Source organism: Conger conger, chromosome 2, assembly GCF_963514075.1.
Source record: "Conger conger chromosome 2, fConCon1.1, whole genome shotgun sequence".
NCBI lineage: Eukaryota > Metazoa > Chordata > Actinopteri > Anguilliformes > Congridae > Conger > Conger conger.
The window spans coordinates 42,598,185-42,620,093 of NC_083761.1; the positions used below are offsets into that span (position 1 = coordinate 42,598,185).

A 21,909-nucleotide genomic window follows, 5' to 3' on the forward strand; every position below is an offset into this window, starting at 1 on the left:
CTATTGCATTTATGTTCACTTAGTGGTTCCACTCTTTAATATGAAATTAACAGACTGTTATTGTCAGATATATTTGTCGGTAAAATATGTTTGTTTATGTTTTGATGGAGGTTTTGCAGATCCTGTTCTGAGGGGAAGGCCATTTTAGCTGATGTTGTGCAGCAGGGGTGTGAATGCGGAAACGGGAGTGGGCTTCGAACGCCAACATTTCTGTATCAAGGAGCTTACCTCCTTACCTGAAGGGATTCTGCTATTTCATGCTTGAAATTGCTAAATATACAGCTGTATTTATGGATTTGGACCTTTTCAATGCATTCTGTCAGTTGTCCTGGATGATGGTAGCTCAGGAGAGAAGTCGGTCATCGACACATGTATCTTTAATGAGGTGCAATGAAGTAACCTCTCTGATATTCTGTTTGTCTTGAAATACGGGAGTCTATTCTGTGATGGAAAGCAGGGATTTGAGGCTCCTTTTGACTAGCTGCAATCTGCCACCTTTAGGTAATTAGGAGAGAAGCATCGGAAGTTCCTTTTTTAAAAGGAGGAGAAGGCTTTTGCTTTTGTCTCACTCCCTTCATTTCTCGCTTGCCGCGTTTTCTGTGTAGTCGCTTGGCCTTGGTGCGATGGTGACTATATTTAGATCCGGATCATCTGTTGTCATTGCGTGGTCCCTGAAAAATGGCAAGCCGAGAGTCTGTCTACCAAGCCTGGGGGGGGAGAAGAAAATTCCGGAAAGCATATAGGGAACATGCCCTCCCTTCCTCCTCGATCTCCTCCGCAGGGCAGTGAGTGTTTTTGCTCCTGCCCTGTGGGATTTCGGAGGTAGCCGCTCTCGTACTTTGAGCGAGGACCTCTCACGGATCAGCGGGCTACTGTCTGGTTTGATATGGGTCATGCTGGAGCGGATTGTTCCATGGAGGACTCGGCTGCCTGCTGAGAGGCTCGTGTCCGTTTGTGAATGTGACTGACAGGTTACGTGTGACCAGGCAATACCAGATATCGGCCAGCCAGCCAAGCCGGCGGTTAAAATGTAAAGCTGTCTCTGTGATTCGTGTTTTCATATTATCAGACCGCGTCTGACTTTGATCATTTGGCCCTCATGACCCCGGAGAGTTGTACAGCCAATTGGATTCAAGGACACTGAGAAATGTGGCGGTCTCAAAAGAGAAGGACCACCAATGGGGTGAATCCTTGTCAGACTTAATTGAGTGAGGAAAATAATTTTGACGTGACTGGAAAGTGACCAAGGCATTTTGTTTCAGACAAACCCTAGCTGTTAGTTGCGTAAGCTATGGAAATTCTAAGGGGAATTTTTGAATGAAAAAATGTCAGTTGTCTGACAGCAAAGTGGTGACGTCTGCACGCAAGTGTGTTTGTGGAACGTTTGAAGCTAATAATAAGCTAATAATAAGGACGCCAGACAGGTCTCCTTATTATGCGTCAATCGAATGTCGGGCTTTTCCAACTTCTGAGGAGGCACACCCACCGCTCTTCTCACTGCAGGAGGCTCCAGGTAGAGGCACTAATCAAAGAGCCTTCTTTTTCACTGCCTTCGCTCGTAGTCCGGTCTGTTTCTGATCCCGGAAGTAAGACTACTGCCACCGCACCCTCCCCTTTAATTTACTCTCTCTACCCCCCACCCCACTGTAAAGTTTGAAGGGGTCACCATTGGTGCTCTGCAACGATGGCCTTGTCAGTCCTACTTCAGCAGAAAAATTTCACTTTGCCTATGCTGCCAACATTTCACAGGAGCCAGTCAGGGGCGATTGGAGGTAAGAGCAGTCGTCTGGCAGTCGGAGGGTCACCAGTTCAATCCCGCCCTGCGAAGTGTCCCTGAGCAAGACACCTAACCCTCAATTGCTCACGACGAGCTGGTTGCTGCCTTCCCATCGTCGTTGGTGTGTGAATGTGTGTGTGAATGGGTGAATGAGAAGCATCAATTGTGCAGCAAGTTGGACAGGCGCTATACGGAGGCAGATCATTTACCATGACCTTGCTGAGCGGTTGCACACAGCGGGGTAGCGATGCGCTCTAGCCTCTCCCGCACCGGACGCAGCCCTGCGGTCACCATGACTGCCGCTGGTTGAGCGTTCCCCGGGGCGGTGTGTTTGAGTCGCGCCCTAACCTGCCGAGGAACAGGCGGTAACCGCCGCTAGTGTCCGTCCGCGCACGTCTTCCCACGCTGGACCCCAGGCTCACTACGCGCACCTTCAGCACCGCGCCGCAGACCCTGGGGACGGTGGGTATGCTGCAGCTGGGGCAAGGTGGGCCGTGGCTTCACGGGGCCGGCGGGAGCCAGGGGAGGAACCAGTGTCAGAACTGTCACCCGGTTCATTCCCTCTCTTTTCTTTTTCTTTTTTATTCTGCCGGGCTGAAGTCCTTGACATTAACTAGATGAGTTCATCCATGCAAAACAAGCTGTACACCCCACCAAACCCCACCCCACCCCCCTCTGCGACCCTAAATATAAACCCGACCCACGTCAGACTGCGAGAGAAGTACATCCACCTATAAATAACTGGAGTAAAGCAGCGCCGAAGGGAGAGGGAGAAAGGAGGGGTAGGGGTGAGACAAAAATAAAAGGGAAAGAAAAACAGCACACTGTGGTTCTGTCACAGCATGGCACCTGCACCCCCCCCCCCCCATCATTCTTTGTGGCTGGGGTTTTAAAAGTAGCGAGGGGGGCTGTTGCTTTTTAAAGGGACAAAAGAGTCTTTCTGGCTTTTGCATCCTTTTGCTTATCCTTTGATTTTGACAGGCAAAAAAAACCCAGTTCTGCAACATTACTAGAGAAACATTAAAGTAACAGCAATATAGTGCAGCTGGCTCTGACCGGAGCATTCAGTTAACGCACCATGTTGTTGGATGGACGAGGATGAACCCTGCGGCCTCTGATCGAAGCCAGACCGTGCCAGACCGTGCCAGACCGTGCCAGACCGTGCCAGACCGTGCCAGACCGTGCCAGACCGTGCCAGACCGTGCCAGGCCATGCCAGGGCTGTCTGTATGGATGAGGCAGGTCGCTCCACTGCCTGATTGGCGGTTGCGTTGAGTTCGGAAGGTCCAGCCAGTTAGTGGTCCGTGTTTCATCATTATCCGGTGACCATGTGTTTTGGTGGAGAACCACGGTTGTCTGCACAAGGTTGTCAGTGCAATCTGCTGTTGTGTTCAGACAAAAAAATCTGGTTCTGCGGACGGAAACCACTTGTCAATGGAGAAGGGCCAGACTGGTCAAAGCTGACAGGAAGGTGACAGTAACGCAAATAACTATACATAGCAACGGTGGTATGCAGAAGAGCATCTCTGAATCTCACAATGCATCAAACCTCTAATTGGATTGCCTACTGCAGCAGAAGGCTTAATAAATCTCATAAATGCCTAATAAATAAAGTGCTTGGTGAGTGTATAATGCAGCTATGGAAAGAGAATTTGCTTCCAGTTTTCATACTTTATGCATAGCCGGTCATTTAGCACTATAAACCAGAGCGAGAATGTAATTCTTAATAATGTGACTGTTTAAGCCCTTTAAATACAAGCTAAAAGGGGCATCTGGACCAGGAAACACAGTTAAACACCAATGCATGATAGGAGATTGACTTCATATATGATATTTGCAAACAAATACATTTTGTATTAATGCTATAGAACACAAATTCCAAATAGGTTAACACTGAATGTTTCATCATGTCCATGCTCCAGAGTATTTTTAGCTGCAAACAATGCAAAGCCATTTGCTAGATAAATGTGTAAGCAGTTGTGATGTTCGAGTTTATTAGTTGTTAGTCTGCCTTTCATATAAATCAAATCATAGATAGCTTGCATAAAGTTGGTCATTTCTCTACCAACAATTAACCATTATAATGTTATCTTTTTTGCAAGTGACTAATGAAAGATGTTTATGTTTGTAATCTATGTTTGGCATGAATACATGAATAAAATATGATTATTATTTGCATTTATATACCGCTTTTCTTATACTCAAAGCACTTTACAGTGATGAGGGGGAAACTCCTGCATGTCTAACCATGTTTCAGCTCATATACTGATTGGCTATGAGCTATTCTTCCCCCGATTGGCTGTAAGTACAATTTTGATTAATACATTTGTGTTTCTTTTTTTTTCTGTATCATACATGGAAAAATAGTGCCAAATGTTTTTTATATTTGTGTGTCCACAACTTGAGATTTGTAGTTTGACATTTGCAAGACAGGATTTGTAGTTTTGCTATACACAAAACACAAAAGTTTCACGACTCGTGACGTGGGCAAAACTAATGAATAATAAATATTGCCACTGTATTCGCTCCGTCGTGGGGCCCACCCCCGGGCCTTTACACGCTGAGCCACCCTGCAGACACTGCATGTCTCACATTGTTGCTGAAATGTTCCAGCAGCGCTGCTTTTGAGCTGAGCTCTCCTCTGCAAAACGCCCTGCCCATTCAACAAAGTCAACAAAAACGTCTTGTAAATCAGTTTCACGTAAACATGCCGGTGGTTTCACATTGTTTGTTTTCCTTCACGTAGGGGAGGCGAGATCATTTCTCTGTACACTGACTCTTTTACTGCTCTATGAAATGTGACGGGTGTGATGTGAGCGGAGGAATCCTCTGACGCGGGAGCCGCTGGTGGGAGTTGCTGTACAGTCTTGTCCTGCCAACCCTGTGCTGTGCCAGGCGTTTTCAGAGTCAGTCTGTACGTTTGAGTTTGTGCTAGAAATGCGTCTGCCCGTTGCTCTCTTCCCTGGAAAGACCTGCTCAGAACTAACTCACACACTCACACACTGCACACACATGCAGATGTATACAAACTAAAGACAACACTGACTCACCCGCTCCCATGCTGTTGTTGAAACTACTGGGTAGCACACAGTATGATACAAATATATCTCTGTGTACATTCTGTATGTATGTAAAACATTTTTTTTGGCAGTGTCCAGGTAAACCATCACTTAATAAGTTTTATGCATATTCTTTTCACTTTAATAATTTTGGAGCGTGTATTTAAACAGTGGTATTTGCTGTAAGTAAAAATGTGAGTGCGTAAAATATGAAGGGTATGAATATACACTCACTTGTTAATGCAAATATTTAATCAGCCAATCATATGGCAGCAACTATACAAGCATGCAGATGTGGTCAAGAGGTAAATACACACTGTTAATGAGAGAGGAAGGAGGAGAAGAGCCAGACTGGTCAAAGCTGACAGAAAGGTGACGGTAATGCAAATAACCACGGATTACAAAAGTGGTATGCTGAAGAGCATCTGTGAACACACAATGCATCAAACCTCTAAGTGGATAGGTTGCAGCAGCAGACCAAAAATCCGTATATGTATGTAAAAAAATATGTATGTAACAACTAAATACCTAATAAAGTGTATATATGGATATTGTGGAGACAGATGCATAACGATCTGCAAAACACCCCAAAACTACAGCCTCACCTAGAATCGAATTGAATTAACACCTATGACCCACTGTGAACAAAAACTGGTTGTTGAGCTTCACAAAGCTAGTATTTATGGCAGGGCTGCCATTTACAAGCCAATTGTATCCAAGGGGAGGTGTAAAGAAGACAAACCTGGACCCCTGAGAAATGGGAAGAGCTATTTGGACTGCCTACTCCTACATCTGCATGGGTTTATGTTTGGATCTCTCCAAAGGAAAGCCTTCAACCCACAGTGCCAACTTTCAAACATAGTGGTGAGTCTGCCATGGCAAGGGCAGTCAGTCTCATTCAGATCAAGATCACTTTTTCAAGAGTGACCTGTTATTAAAAAAATAAAAGAAAGCTGCTCATCACAATCACACATTACCCATAATGTCAAGCACAGACAGAAAACATCAAGGAAGTCAAATAAAACGTACATGCATCACGAAGAAAATAAAAGTAATAAATTGTACATTTAAAATCATTAAATGAAATGATTGTATCCAATTTCAGAGGCTGTTGCAGGTTATTCCATTTAGATGGAGCATAAAATCTAAATCCAGAATTGCCAAACATTTAATATTATGTTGTGAGATCTAGTGTTAACAATGCTGTGTTTAATAAAAGAGATGATGGATAAAACAGAGTAAGGTAGTTACCACTGAGATGTGTGTGGTGTGCATGTGTTTATGTAATGTAACTTCCACTGTGATGTGTGTGTGTTTGTCTGATGTGTGTACCTCTGATTTATGTGTTTGTGGGTGTCTTTGTCTAATGTGTGTTCCTCTGTGATATATGCGTGTCTGTTTGCCTGGTTCCAGCGCCTGCACCAATTCAGATAGGTCTTGCTGTTCCTTCTGGCTGTGAGGAAGCACCTGATTGGCTAGCGCCGTTTGCGAGACCGAGCCTCCCTCCCAGTCGCACTATCAGCGCTTGGCGCTCTGTTCTATTTTTAGCCAGGCCCCTCCCCTGTCCTCTGCCATTCCTCATCTATTTCCAGCTCCCCGGCTTGCCGAGCAGCCCAGTCTGTTTGTAAACTACCGAACTCTCTCTCATCCATCTGCTCTTCACAAAGCAACGGGGGGTACCAAAGGAAACAAAAAAACAAAAACAAAACAACACCTCGAGAAAGCCTCGGCACTTTCATCGTCTGTCGTCAGTACTTTTTTTTTCTTTTTCTTTTTTTTTTTTTTCTTTCTTCGTTAGAGGTTGCCAGGTCCGTTGTGGAGAGTGGCCTCCTCTTTCGCAGGCTTGCGACTGGAACGGCGTGTTGTTTGAGAGAGGGAGGAGGAGGAGGAGGAGGAGGAGGAGGGAGGGAGGGGAAGGTCGGTGAAGCCACCGGCCGGCCTGCTCTTTCACTCGCGCTGCCTCTCGTCTGGCTGCTCTCGCTCCTGACACTCATCTGCTTCCCCACACAGTGGCTCGCTGCCGTTTGGCTGCAGCCACCTCTAATCTCAGACTCCTGTTTCTGCTTAGGTTTTATTTTTTTTATTTTTTTTACTGAGTTCCAGTCGGACAACTGTGGTGTTTTTCTTTTTAAACCAGCATATCCTCAGACCTGGAGAACACAGGTAGAAGGTGAAGCAGCAGCAAACTTGCACTTTTTTTTGGACCCTCAGGATGGGACCCCTCTCAGAGTGTTTTTTGCAAGTTTTCCTGTGAGCTTTTTCTATTTTTGGGTTTACTTTTCAAGCAAAGAAGTGGAGAACATGGATTTTATATCGGGATGTTTCACTTTTGAGATTCCCTGATTTTCTACCGGACCTTCTCCAGGCCTTTCTGCTTCTCCCACCCTTTCCCATCAGCCATCCCGGGAGACATTGAGGACCAGATGCGGTCTCCCAGCATTTAAGATTAATGACGTCCAACATTGTCAGATCACTTTTCGCTCTGGTGAATTTCCTCTTGTCTTGGGAACTTAAAACCGCCCCTGTTTACTTTTTCGACTATCCGCTCCTCTTCGGATGTAAACAAAAACCAGCTGGTGGTCCGGACATTTAATTACAGCTTTAAAGTATCGTCTCCAGCCATTCCCGTTCTTCGTTTGTTTATTTATATGAGTTTGGGTTTTCTTGCGGTCGGTTTGTTTTCTGTCGCACCGTCCCACGTTTTCTCTGCTGACTCTTCGGGACGGGAACTCGACTTGGCATGCTTTTGAGGCCCACCGTGCCGGGGCTGTGCGCGATGTTGCAGACCATTTACGAGACGGAGTCCTGCTTCTCCTCGGACACTGTGTCCGGCCGGGAGCAGCCCCTGGAGCTGCTCCCCAGGACCCGGACGCACGCGGCCCCCAGCAGCGGTGAGTCAGGGAGAGGAGGAAGAAGGGATAGGGAGGAGATGGAGAAGAAGACAAGGGAGTGGAGAGAGAGAGGGAGCAATGCAGGATATAGTAGACCAGGATGGAGGAATTTGCCTCATGCACGCTCTGTCCTTGTGGATAGAATTTACGAGGCACAAGTTATGTGTGGATGTACTTTGCCACTTCGTACTTGCCAAAGCAGGCTCATCCTAGATCTTCTGTGACTTATAAATACAACACTGCATATTTTCATAGTATTGTGAAAGAGTGACCAGGATACTGTCAAGGAATGATTCCATTGAAATGAAATGTATTTCTTGGCATGTTGCCCCTGTGTACATAGAGATCATTACATGTGCAGTGTTCTTAAGGCTACACAAGATAAGCAGCAAAAACACATTCAATTCCTTGAAGCTCCCTCACGTCAAGAAGTCGTTTGGATGTTGTTACCTTTCAGACAGGTATAAAAAAATGCACACATTAGTTGGTGCAGGTCTGTAAGGTGAGCTGAGCCATGTGGCCTGCAGGGAAGTCCAGTGCGTCTTCAGTCGATCCTTAAGGTGTTTACGGTTTAGGTTTTTTGTGAAACGAATGCTGCTTCACAGATCAAAATAAGAATGGTGTGAATTGCCACATGCATTGTTTTCCATGTGCACTTGGGGGGAACATTCATCCCCCCCAAGGTTTCACCACGAGATTTTTGGATTTGGAAGACCGTTCGTTACAAAAGCTGGTATCCATGAAAGCCTCATAAGAATGTAAGGCCTTATAAGGCTAATGGAAGTGCAGTTTCACATACATATGAGCTCACACAGTTGTTTGGCACCTCTTTGTCTAGAGGAAACTAAACAGCAACAGTTTTTTTCATTGAGCCACATTGGCAAATGACAGCAATGAATCCCTGATCTCACTTCTGCTGTTTCTAGCATCGATTTCCGGAATATCCATACTAGATCTAGGTCCATATACATTCTGTCCTGTGCTTTGGGTTGAGTTTGAAAGTAGTGCAACAGAAGCATAGTAGTGCACAGAGACCACAGGTGCCTCTGCATGTGCATTTATTTCTCTTTACCCCTGTAGATCATTCGGGGGCCATTTAGTGCAGCTTGAGACAGTTCACTGGGTGCTTGGCTTTCTGGGGGGAGTGAATTGATGGTCACTGTTCGTGACACATCTGGAACTGTTATTTTGGTACTTAAGCTGAGCACTGCAGGCAGTCCACACATGGTGGATAGTCCCTGCAGATAGTCCACGCTTGGTGGATAGTCTCTGCTGTTAGTAAATGCTCTGTGGATAGTCTCTGCAGGTAGTCAACACTGTGTCTATAATTTCTGCAAATAGGAAATGCTCTGTGGGTAGTCTGCAGATAGTAAACGCTCTGTGGATAGTCTCTGCAGGTTGTAAACACTATCTATAATCTCTGCAGATAGTAAATGCTCTGTGGATAGTCTCTGCTGGTAGTAAATGCTCTGTGGATAGTCTCTGCAGATAGTAAACGCTCTGTGTATAGTCTCTGCAGATAGTTGCACTGCTTGTGAATTGTCAAGCCAAGTGTAAAAGCAGTGAATTTAAAGTAGAAGATAATTTGGAAGTACTAACAAGACACTAAATCAGGAGTTGGATGAATAGGTTTGCAATCAAATACAAGCACCTTTTAATTATACAACATGAGATGCTCCTGTCATTTGATTAATTGGAGATAATTTAGATTGCTCATTTCCAGTTGATTGAATGACATAATTTCAAATCTCATGTTTGTCATCATTAATGCTTGCTAATGTATGACGAGGGCTGAAGCCAGAGCAGACCAGGTAGCATTATGCAGAGAGAACGTGCTTGCACATTGATGTCTGTCTGTGTGTGTGCTGAAAAGGTTATTTAGTTTCAGAAAAATTGCACAGTGAAAACGTGACAGTCTTTGATGCATCCACAGAGTGCATCACATCACAGAGTGTGGTTTCAGAAGTGCTTTTGCAACAAGTGGACATAAGACTGCATATATCTTATACCTTATTTGCGTGCACCTTATTTGTTCTAATTTGGTTTCAGTTTGGTACAAGGTTCTGCTTTCCTTTGTCAAGTTTTACTTTGTCAGGACCTAAATATTTGGCTTTGAACTGACAGTAGCAGTGGCTGTAAAACTAGAAAATATGTGTGGAAATGTATCCTTAGCCCCTGAAAAATACTCTCCCTACCTGTAAGCTACACTAGATATGACACTGCCATTAATTAGCCAAATAAAAACTTATTTGCTTTGTATAGTTGTTTTTCGACAACTGACCCAAGTCTGAGTCACAATAGGAAAGTTTTTAAAATGTAATGTTTTTATAAGACTGTCATTTATTACAGATGAGCTGCAGACCTCACTAAGAGGACCAGCCATGGATTATTCCGGGCTTACCTCTGTTAAACAATTCCAGAAAAGATAGAAGTGTTTACTGGGTGGCAAAAGGGAGACTATAAGTGCATTTTGCTGGCTTGTCAAGTACAGGAACCAGGCAGTGGCCAATTCCAGCTGACACACCACGGAGGAGAAAGTCAGAATCTGCCGTCAGATCTCCTTCTACTGATCTTTGCTGTAGGTGTTTGCTCTACCACCATTATGTCTTCCTGTTACCTTCCAGGGACTAATTCCAGGGACAAAGGTGATTGACACACGGGAACAATGAGGCCCTGCCAGGATTGCTAGTTTTATGATATTCTAAAGCCAGTCATGGCTGGAATCCTGTGACCTTTTCACATGAAATGGCCTTAAATCAAGAGCCCTTTTATTTGGGCTTAATGTAATGCGCAGCCGCCTGCCATGTGAACACTTGCCATATGAAGCCCTTTTTAACATGTCGGTGAATAGCATGAGCTTTCCTGCATCAGCTCCCCAGCTGCACTGGCCAGTCCTGTGCGTCCATGAAACCTCTGTGCTCCAATCGTGACATTGATTAGACATGGGCTCACCAAACCATCCGTGATGACATCAAAGGAAACCGAGCCCGTTTTGGGACAAGGTCATCAGCCGCTGGGTCACCGCCATTAATCTGCTGTGTTCGTTGGGGTGATGGTACAGTGTGCTCCGTTTTAGGGAGCAGGTTCATTTCTGGCCATGTGCTGCCAAACGGTGTAATTCCATTGTGTCATTTCATGTATTGGCTGGTGCTTTTAACATAGGAGGATTCAGTAAGGGTTAAGCACTGCTGCCTTTTTTCCTGCGCAGCAGTGAGTAAACAGTGACCGATTATTTTGGAGAATCCCCACTGGAACTTTCCAGATCATTGCCATCACAAGAAATATTGGTGAAAATATGTGATGTGCAGACACTGGTTGAAGTACCTACAATAAATTAGTTGAAGCCAGGTATTTTCTACATGCTTTGCTGTTTGATGTTGCCATTGAAGTTGGCAAAAGGGAACCGTTTTGCTCTGGCATGACTTTTACTGCCTGAAAAATGCATGTTCTCATGCTCCGAATGGGATGTTGGTACTGTTGGGACAGTTCCTCGGAGCGGGGCACGTCACCAGCTGCATGGTTCTGTCCAGTGCTCTTTAATTATGCGAGTATCTGGCATGCCGATATCCCTGAGAAACGGGGTTCGCTCTTTAATCTGGGCCAGCTGCCGCACGCTCAGGGTGGCACCGCAGCCAAACCCCCAAGACGTCCCGCACTGTAATTTCCCCTCCGGTCCCAAACTTCAAACCACGTCTAACTTCGGGGAATCCCCGCTTCTGTGTGACGAGAGCGTTGGTCTCTCTCTGACGTCGGAAATGGCCACGAGAATCGCAGAAATAACGGCGGCAGTGGTTGTGGCACAAAACGCAGAGCTAGAATTAGCCAGGCTAGTGGCCGTGTTCACAGCAGGTGTAGAGACACTTTGAGGGAACCGAGAGCCCCAAAGTGGAAGAAGCAGCTCTGGATAAAGGAACATTCAAGGGTTTATTCTGACGAGGCGGTTTCCTTTTTTGGAGCCTACTAAAAAAAGATGTTCTTTAAAATATTAAAAAGCAAACCCACCCCCTAAAAGCTAAACTGGCATTCCTCATCTGCTGCCATGGGACAGTGCAGGAGACCACATCATTCCCAAACCTGCCCCCACCTGCCCTCTGTGTCCAAATGTGCCTTCTGCCCCCGCTGGGGGATGTGCTGGGGTGGCTGGTTGTTATTTTTAGACTTTGAGAAATTTTAAACCGCCACTTCTTGCCTGGACAGCTCCTACGAGGCGAATGTGTGCCATTCCCAGACTGCCTTCCTAATGGGACTGTGGCCTGCAACTCAATAGTTTTAGTCTAGAAGCTTATGTGGGATATAACTGTCTTCCGTATGGTTTACAGTGGAGACGATTACGTGGGTGGACATTATCCGTTGCCATTTATTTGCATGCGGCGAATGGATTTAAGAGAGAGAAGCTAAACACAGAACCTCAATGCTGAAAAGGATCATTTGAGTGCACATCCCACGACTTTCTTTGTTATACGCATCAATGTGAATCCGGTGCTGTTTTATTCCATTGACTATGTATGTCATGGGCTGGGTTTGTTAGGTGTCTGTGGATGCAAACTACGCATTGTGTTAATGTGCATTTTTGATGTATCCATTCAAATCTATGATTTGAAGCCAAAGATTAGCTAGAATGAGATCATCTTATGCAAATGCAAATCTTATGCACTCCGTTGCTAAAGATTTTAGATCTGCTACTCCCAGAATACCATATTGGCCTGCTGCTGTGAGAACACCTTTAACGTTATTGCTAAAATTCAGCAGTGGCCTATACTGGTCAGTGCAGTTAGCCACTAATCATTCTTTAACACCCCCTTTTGGCAAACTACTGAAGACAGCATATTACATATTGCAAGACAGCAGTAATACATTTGAAGAACATCAGTGAATGGAAGCCCTTCTGCTATCAAAATGGATGGATGGTAATATGTGGCAGCATTGCTGATGTGCATGCGCTGTTAGCATAGCGTGCTCTGTCTAAGAATACCTTGCGTGGTGTCTTTTTTCACCTCTTCCTCCAACACATTATTAGTCTAGGGCTGTTTTGGCTGGCTGGGGTATATTTAGAAAACTGGAGTATTATTTCATCAAAAACAGCCCTTGAAATATATGTAGTGTCCGGTGTCGATGTGTGGGTCAGTTGGGAGGGGTGAGTGGTGTCTCGGATCTTAAAGGGCTACTGACAATCTCTGTGCCTCTCCTGAGAGAACCATGTGCACAATGTCACTTTGATGAAACACACCCTCAGGAGCTTCAGAGTTCCTTTGTACTGTATATGCAAATTAGATTTTTGGAATGTAGTCATGTCATGCTTGTTTGCACACAGTCAGTGCTGATGAAATGAAATTCGGAATGTCCACCCACCTCTCCCAAAACCTCGGGGTACTTTTAGAGGTCCTCCACAGCAAAATGTGTAAACTCCCAGCTCACCCCAGCAGTCCCTGTCTCTTTTCCTGTGTCTATTCATCATTTCTGTGCTGGTTGTCTTGCTGGGCTGTCACAGGGGGATCAAGCTTCCAGGCTCCCCTCTCTCTGGGCCCTACTTCCTCACAAGTCCCAGTGTGGATCTGATGCACAGGACAACACTGCTTTTACTGTAAACAAACAGGAACACCTGAGCTAACGGAAAGGATACACACAGCATTACCAAACAAGTCCTTATGTTGCACATTTTCATGCCTGAATTTCCCAAAACGGGCATTCTGATAAAAGCCTGCTACAGTCGAAATGCTGACTTACTAACTGACGTACCTTCTCCACTCCGGGTGTGCCTAAATGGGGTTCTCCTTCAAATGTGGGAGCATGCTACATTGATCCATTCTGTTTTCCCCGGAGGCCCTTTGAGTGGGAAGGGATTGAGATCTGCCTGTGCAGACGGTGGCACTCAACCCTGCAGCATCAGCCGCTGCTGAAACGGGGAGGATCCCGCTGCAGCGGGGCTCATTTTAGCCCGCGAGACGGCTTGACATTAAACACAGAGCTGTTATTTTTATCACTCAGAAGCAAAGTTGCGTGAATCCGCAAGCGAGGCTGTCGCTCGGCGGGGGGAAATCGGGGTATTGTATCTGTTGAACGGGGGCTTCGTGTTTTAATAGTGCGTGCTTCTGTTTAGATTTGCTGTCACGAGTTAGGAATTTGTTGCTAGCTGAAGAGGTATCATAGGAGAGCCCTCTCTGTTTAGTTGCATGCAGTTGGTGTCAGATTGGTGAAAGGTATAGAAAGGTTGTTGGGTGAATGACACTTTTTGTCTGACAGGGCAATACGGCAAAACTTTGGGAACTTTATGCTATGTTCACATGGATCACAGTAGCTGGCAAACCCAATGTCATTACAGTGGATGAGAGCACAACTGTGATTTGATTATGATTTGAAAGAATACCGTTGATGGCAACGGCGAAGATAAAAACGATTAAACTTTTTGCCGTTATATTCAACAGAATTCGAAACCGGATGTTACACAACACATCATCGAAAATGTGAAATTCATTTTTTCCCCAATTTAAAGTACTCTACCGAGCTCAATCCTTTTTCGTATCTATGTTGGAAACTGCCTGTATTATAGGACAATCGCCAACATCACCATAGCAACATACATTTTATTAGCCATTATGCTGTCCTGCCTTTGTTTCTCCCCATACTGTCCCAAAATGTGAACATGATTGAAATATTGTGAGCTGCATGTCCAACCTGACCATAACCTTCCTTATGATCGTCTGCTTGATGCTTGGAAAGCAGCTCTGACATTTTGAACCTTGGAACTTGTCAATAGTGATTACTTTCTAACATATCTCATGGTTTGTTTTATCTATTGTATTGGCTCACCTGCAGTTCAGTGCTAATCGATGAACTGAAACTGTAGACATGCTGCCAGGTTTCGCATCCGTTGATTTATTTTGTTTGTATACACTCTCCTTTGTTATTGAGCGACGACCTTTAGTTATGTCTGGATTTTAAGCCCTGCAGAATAGGCCTCATTAGGTCACACATTCAAGGGTAAAGGTCATACAGGCCCCTGTCAGCTCATGGATCTGAATAAAGGTTGTTCAAGACCAACCAAGAAATATTTAACTGACCACAATTTTAGCTTTTTTCAAGGGCCATCTCAGTCCCCAGATTTAAATCAGATGGAAAAGTTGCAGTTTCATTTGAAGAGAGCAGTCCACAAGCACAGATCAGTGATGTTTCTTTCTGAAAAATTGTATTACAATACAAAATGCAATCATTTTAGTATTGCGAGTCTAGTAACTGCTCTGTATATTTTATACAGTTTCTTTTGCTCATCATTCCAGGGGTGTTAATACTTAATACAAAGTAGAATATAATTTTATGAAACCACATGGTAATTACATGAATTTCTTGCATTGAATTGGCACTTGTTTGAATTGGACATTGAATAGGCTATTATATTTATTTTAGCATTTTCTATTTATGGTTCTTGTAACTTTACAGGTGGCTGTCCAGAATGTAGCGTTATCTAATATGTTCACTTCAGACAAATATTTTAATCAAAATGACCTTTTCTCATATCATCAACAGACAATATAATGCTTAAAGTATAATAAGGTGCATTCTGCATTATTTGTAGAGCATTTGAATTTACTGGAGTATTTTCTGTTTGAGCTCAGGCATATCCTAGCAACCCTTCCTAAAAACGTGGCAAGATAAATTCCACACCACGCAGAGAGGTTTACCCAGTTGCAGAAAGAAAACAAAATTCCTCTCATGCAAGCGATTGACGTCAGTAAAGTAACATTTATAGCACTGTAAACAGCAGCGGACGATCAGGCCAGTGTTCGCTGCAGCAGACGGCCAGTGTTAGTGTTAGCATTCCTTCCGGGATAGTTTATGCTGTACATTTTTGAGAAGCACGGCCAGTGGTCACGCCAGAATGCGGGCGATGCTCTGAAGGACAACCTGGGATATGTGCGAGGGAAGATTCGGGTTGTGTTACCGAGTCCAGCTTTGCGTTGCTTAAAGAAGCAGTGAATGGCAGAATTATGCATCGCATATGGGGGAAATGGCCGCTGTGGGATTTTTACTGGGCTGATTGAATGCCAGTTCGCTTTTCAACAGTTAAGGCCCATCCACACCAAAAACCATAACTTTAAACATAACTATAACGATACCGATGTGTGCATCCATGCTACTGAACAATAATGTTCTGTAAATAGTCGCTATTTACATAGCTATGTCATCTGCCATTCTGGTGTATTTTGATTGGCTGTCGGTGTTTTATTGTTCATGCAGTTGCTCTGAAAGTGAACTCAGATTATGTTGTCTGTCACTGTCGTTGTTACAGTTAAGGTTGATATTCAGCTGGCTGGCTTGTCATAAGCCACCTTTCCTTTTGGGATTACTCCTGAAACTGGCATTCAGAAAACCAGGCCTCATGGTTCCTCTTGAATTACGTCTACACAATAGAAAGACCAATAACTGTAATGATACGTATAAATATATTGTTATTGTTCCACTCAAGTGGATGGTGGAGTCCACACGACAACTATAACGACAACGACAGTGACAAACGATATTGTTGGGATCACTTTCAGAGTATTTCTTTAAATCCATTTGAATTTACAGGGCGTCACATTAAAAATGGGAGATGACATAGCCAAGAGGCTATTTACAGAACATTAGTGTTTATCAGTGTGGGCACTCACATTGTTATGGTTATAGTTATACGTAGGCCTAGTTCTTGGTGTGGATGGGCCGTGACTTTTTCCAGCCGCACCTTAAAACAGCCAATGCTGCGATGGGCAGCGCTGGCTTATGGGGAGCACTGGTTTGAAAGCTGGTGTACTGTGCATTCAGTGCGGACAGCAGCCCGGCGGTAGCTGCACGTGCCCTCTCACATTCTCCCCCCAAGTCTCCCGTTCTCCTCTCTGGGCCTCCGCTGAAGTGCGGCTGGATTTTGTTTTCAGAACACAAGGAGCTGCCCCGCAAGAGGTCGGTGGAGTTCCGGGGGCACATAAATCACCACGCTATTCGCAGTCTCTTTTATTAGCCGGGCGAAGCCCAGACAGCTATCGCGCTCTCCCTTTCACTGGGATCCATTTCATAGGAACTGGCCGGTCGCGCTGACTTCCATTTGTGTTACCATGCCCAGTTTCCCTCGCCGTGCACGCGGCTAACAAGGCCAATGCAGAGCCGACTTCACAAGGCAGCCTCGCGCATGTTGCTAAGCGTCAGTTCTGGAAAGCAGTGTATGTTTTTTTTCATCCCACTTGTGGTCTGTCTGTTCTACACCACTGCCAGAACAGGACTACCCCCCCCCCCCCACACCCCCAAAAAAAAGGTCAGTATGATGCTGTAAGTGTTGCAGAACTGTCACAAAAATAAAGGAAGACAAATAATTTTACTTTTCAGTATATTGGTTTTAATTCGGTGTGAATGGTAAACGGTACCAAAATCCCATTGTCACAACATATCTGTGAAGGGGAAGTAAAGGGAGCTGCTGTTCTCTCAAGTCTGTCAAACATAAAGTATAGTCTATTGTTTAGTTGAGCCTTTACCCCAATTTTACAGCAGGGTGGTAAATGGCGGCATTTATAGCGGCGATGTTGGCAGGCTGGATGCTAGTGGAGGCTGAATGTTAATGGACATCCTCACTTGCTTCTGTTTTGTCCCACACCTTCCAGTGCACCATGGGAACTGGGCTGCTGCTACCTCTGCAGTTTAGTGACTCGGTGAAGTCGAACCCCGCTGCTTTCTGTAGTCACTCCTGAACTTTTTTTGGGTTGTGTTTCTTTGTTCCATTTGTTACATCATGGCTTGGAGACAGCACAGCACAGAAGGGGAATAGGGGTGGATGGATGGCTCCCTCGGGATGGAGACCAGTGAGGGAAGATGCTGAAGGGAGTAAGAACAGTGAACTTCACCGTTCCTCTTTCTTAACTGCACTCTCTTTCTTTCCTTCTTTTTACTGCGCTGCGCTCAGACTTGAACTGGAAGCCTTTCCCATGCCAGCATCTCTCCTTCTTCTGTGCTACTTGTCTAGGAGCCTCTGGGAAATGTAGTCTGCCCTGGCTGTTTCTGGGGTGGGGATAGACTAAGAAGGGGAGTGAAGAACACTAACCACATTATCCACAGCAAAGGGCAAAGGGCTTCAAGCTACAGTTGACAACATTTTGGCATACAGTAAAATCACTTACAAAAAAAGTAACTTTAATGCTTCCTCCAAGTTAGCATTCTTTACATTATTTATTCCACTTATCTACTTTTTTAACTGATTCATTTAATTAATTAAGTTAATTCCTTTAAAATGAATATGACACATTTTCTACAGATGTAAAAATACTCGCAGCCCCTCGGGCATATTTTATTTTAATTCTGCTTTAAAGGGATAGTTCTGTAATGATAAAAAATCATATGTTTGGCCATTCTACTATGTACCTTTACCATGTGTCATAGACCTTTGTCCTTAATTTGCGACACTCCTTAACCACAAGATTTGTATTTGTTTCTGGGGATGGCAATTTGTTGTATTTTAATTAGGCTGAGTCATTTCTTGCTTTACAGGCTTTTTGGAATGTCAGTTCATCACGGTGAATCCTATTTTAGCTCCATTGAAGTACAGGTATATTTTATAGAGAACTTATGAGCTGGTTATGCTTTTATATTTTTTGGTTATGTCTTTTTTAATGTGGTCAGTGTCCATGCATGTGATTTTCCCATCCATCCTGCGTACCAGATCCGTATATATCTGGTGTCATTCAATGCAGACGTCTTTTATCGTGATGCGCAGTTGCAAAAGTAAATATTGGAAAGGCATTGCAAACCTCTTCTGTCATAAGCTAGGAAGACAAATTTGCTGATATTGTTGGGGAAAAGCAATATAAGTGAAGTTCAGCAAGGAATGTGCCAGTATCCACACTCCATCAGAAATCAAGGTGACCCCATCAGCTATGGTGCCACCACCATTTTGGATGCCATTAGAATAGCACAAATGCAGCTGAGACAGGCCAGCAGGGAGTTGCCTTCTGTTTCCCCGAGCGTTGGATAGCTGGCCCTAGCTGGAGGAAAAAGGGCTTGTTTACACAGGGCAGCAAGCCGCTTAGCCTGCTCTTTCCCTGCCTAATCCATTTGGTGATTAGACAGCGAACTAAATGCCTTTTAATTCCTCTGTTTTTAATCTCTGTCGAAGCCGTAGCGAGTTTTTAGGCAAGGCCACCTCTCCCCGGACTGTGAGTCAGTCAGCGAACATCAGAACCCCTGATATTCGTGTCAGTTTGGAGGAGCCCCGCCCTAATCTGCAGAATCAGAACCCTCAGGTGCTTGGAGAACCCCACAGCTTGCATGACTTGGGAGCCCGTCCATGCAAACGTTCTGCTGGCGACGTTACGTTTTCATTGTTGTGTAGTGCTTATCGACCTGTCCTGATGTTCAGCCACCGGAGCATTTTCTGCTGCACTAGAGGAGAGGCAGATGTGTTATTTTTAGAAGATTGAGAGTGGCTCTTGTGTACATCGGGGGGTGGGGAGAGGAGGGTGGTCCGTGCAGCCTCCTACACCAGTGCACGTTGTGGAAGGCACCTGTCGTTTGTGGTTTGGGGTGGGGGGTAGGACGGGGCGACGGGGCATGTTATGGTTTACATTACAGCCTACAGCAGGGGTGCAGAGCAAGGCCCGAACCATTTCAGGATTTTGCGGCAACTTAATTCTTTAATTAGCTCAATCATGCCGTATTTTGGTCATTTGTATCAGCAGTAGCTACACTCACAGACTGCAGGTGTATCCTGAAGTGATCCAGTACAGGAATGAACCAGTGTAATCTATAGAGCGGTCCGAAAACTAAAATGAAAGTAATTGGTTGGAACAAAAACCAGCTTGCAGAACAGCCCTCCAGGACCGGAGTTCTGCACCCCTGGCCTACTGCCATATAAGGCGTGAGCTGTCCCTTTTGCTCTGCTCCATGTCCTGTTCCTCCCTTTCTCCCTTCATCGGCCCCAGCACCTCCCTTTCTCCAGAGAGAGGAGACCCCGCGCAGCCTTGCTCTAAACATGCCCACGCAGAGCAGCGTGCTAACACAGTAAGCACCAGCGTGTTGCATAAGGGCTTCCCCCTGCTGTGTCATTAGCATCATGCACACGGTGTCTGTTTGCTACACAAAAGCAGATTTCCATGAAAGTGCTGTCTGGAGGGCTTCCATTTTCGTTGACGGCTAGCCGTCAGAGTGACTAGACCTTCCCTTCAAAACCTCAAACGCAGGTCTGTGATATGTTCAATGCGATATGTTCAAGTCACTTAAAAGATCCTGCGACTTTGTATCGGATGTGAATTGCTTGTTACTATTACACCTTAAATGGCCAGGGCTGAAACGAGGTCAGTAGTTTAACTTTTAATGATTTTCAGCATGGATACATTGGAGCCTGATATCACTCCATTTTGGCCCTCACAAGGCAAGTGTATAAACCTGGCCAGCTGGTACGGCCGCTAATCACCATTCCTGTTATTTTGTTTCAATTTTATTTTTTATAATTCAAGTAATTTTAATGTACTGTGGCACAGAACATGCAGTGGGAAGATAAGGGGATAGGTGTCAGAGGCACTTAAAATCAGGCTAACAATGTACGAAAACAGAAATAGAAATGCACGCATTAAAAGCTGAGTTCGCTCCGCATCCCCCCTCCCTCCCTGGCTGTGTGCATTATTAATCCAGTGTTATTTATAACCCACTTTTTCACAGGCAGATACTGGGTTTCATCTTCACAAGCAGTGCGAGGTGGCGAGGAGGGAAAGGAGCTTCGCTAAACCGGCAGCGTGTAGTAGAGGGGATGCGTGCGGGTGAGAGTAGTGTCCCTCACAACAACCGATACAAAATGGACGTGTCACTAGCCGTCTGAGAGCCGTTCCTCGGGCCCACTTCCCCCCTTATGTTGCCGTCTCCTGATTAGTGTGATTCTTTGACTAAATGTAACATTTTCTTTCACGGTGTTTTGGCAAACAAAACGTACTCGTATCTCGCCACAGGTTGGAGATCGGATGTAAAACGTGCCCAACCAGTAGCGACATTAGAGGAATTGGCAGAGGATTCCTGCACTCGCGAAGACGGCAACGTTTTAATTGGAAAATGTCTGTCCCCTGCTTCTAAGAGCAGAAGCCTTTGGGTACTGCCTCCTGGAGGCTGCCCTGTCCCACACACGGTCCTCAGTTCCCCATCTGCTGGCACTGTGGAAGTGTAAGGAACAATTGTCTAAGTAAGCAAGATGGACGGTGGCGGGCGCAGGTCGGTGGTGTCTGAAATTTGGAGAGATCGCTTTGGGGCCTGCTAGCGGAAGCCTCAGTCGTTCTGCACTTGCTGTGTACAACCGGTACAACTAGAGCCCAGCGGAGAGGACACCTCTTCCCACCACTGATGAAGTGCGGCATGTTCAGCCACTAGTAGTTCATGCACATGGACCTTGTCTGTTGTCACTTGGCAGATATGTTTTTTTTGGGCGGGGGGCTTTTATTTTGTCTTTGTTCTCTTGGACTCTTCTCATGTAGATTTTTTTTATTACTAAAGCATGATGGGTACCACTCTACCCCTCCCTCCCGGTCCTCCTCTCCACCCACACTACACTCTCTTTTATGCAAACAGCTGCCAGAGAGACAGAGTGAGAGAGATGGAGAGAGAGAAAGCTATATTTTTAGCCTTACTTTTCCAGCCCATTGCAATAACACTGCGGAGGAGGATATAATGAGATGTGTAAACTCAAGAGCTGCAACATTGGGATTTCTACCTCAGGATCATCGCTTATTGATCGTGCTCAGTTTACTGGTTCTAATTTGTTCAGTGAATCAACTTTGGCTCTTTCTTTTTTCTTTTTTTTTTCCTCTCTGCCTGGAAACGACGCACTGATGTCATGTAATCCATTAATATCTGTTTGACAAGGGACTACCAGGTTTATATTTCTGTTTGAAATAATAAAAGCCAGCATAATTCTGAAGTAATTGCATCCAGAAGAGTTCACCTAAAGTAGGTTATTGGTCCTGTTGTGTTTCTGTGACCTTCTAGAACAGTGATTCTCACTCCTGGTCCAGGGGAGCTGCAGGGCGTGCTGGTTTTTGTTGTTACTCAGCACTTAATCAATCGATTAATGCAGTTAATTACACAGTTATCTCCCCTTATCTGGTTTCTTGGGTCTGAATTGGTTGCTGATATTAATGTGAAAGCAAAAACCAGCACACCCTGTTGCTCTCCAGGACCGGGCGTGAGGA

General features: G+C 45.0%; 1 protein-coding gene across 7 annotated transcripts in view; it reads left to right on the forward strand.

The window, feature by feature from the left end:
• LOC133122196 (histone deacetylase 5-like) overlaps positions 1-21,909 on the forward strand; it is an 84,191-nt gene that overhangs the window by 18,193 nt on the left and 44,089 nt on the right. For 2 of the 7 annotated variants that reach the window (XM_061232021.1, XM_061232022.1), the window contains exon 1: positions 6,716-7,726. The exons of 3 other annotated variants lie outside the window; for them this stretch is intronic. In XM_061232021.1, the coding sequence (XP_061088005.1) occupies positions 7,576-7,726 (151 nt within the window). In that variant the 5' untranslated portion in view covers positions 6,716-7,575. Of the gene's footprint in view, positions 1-6,715; positions 7,727-21,909 lie in introns of those variants that run through there. 2 more of the 7 variants (XM_061232019.1, XM_061232020.1) reach the window with 1 other exon arrangement.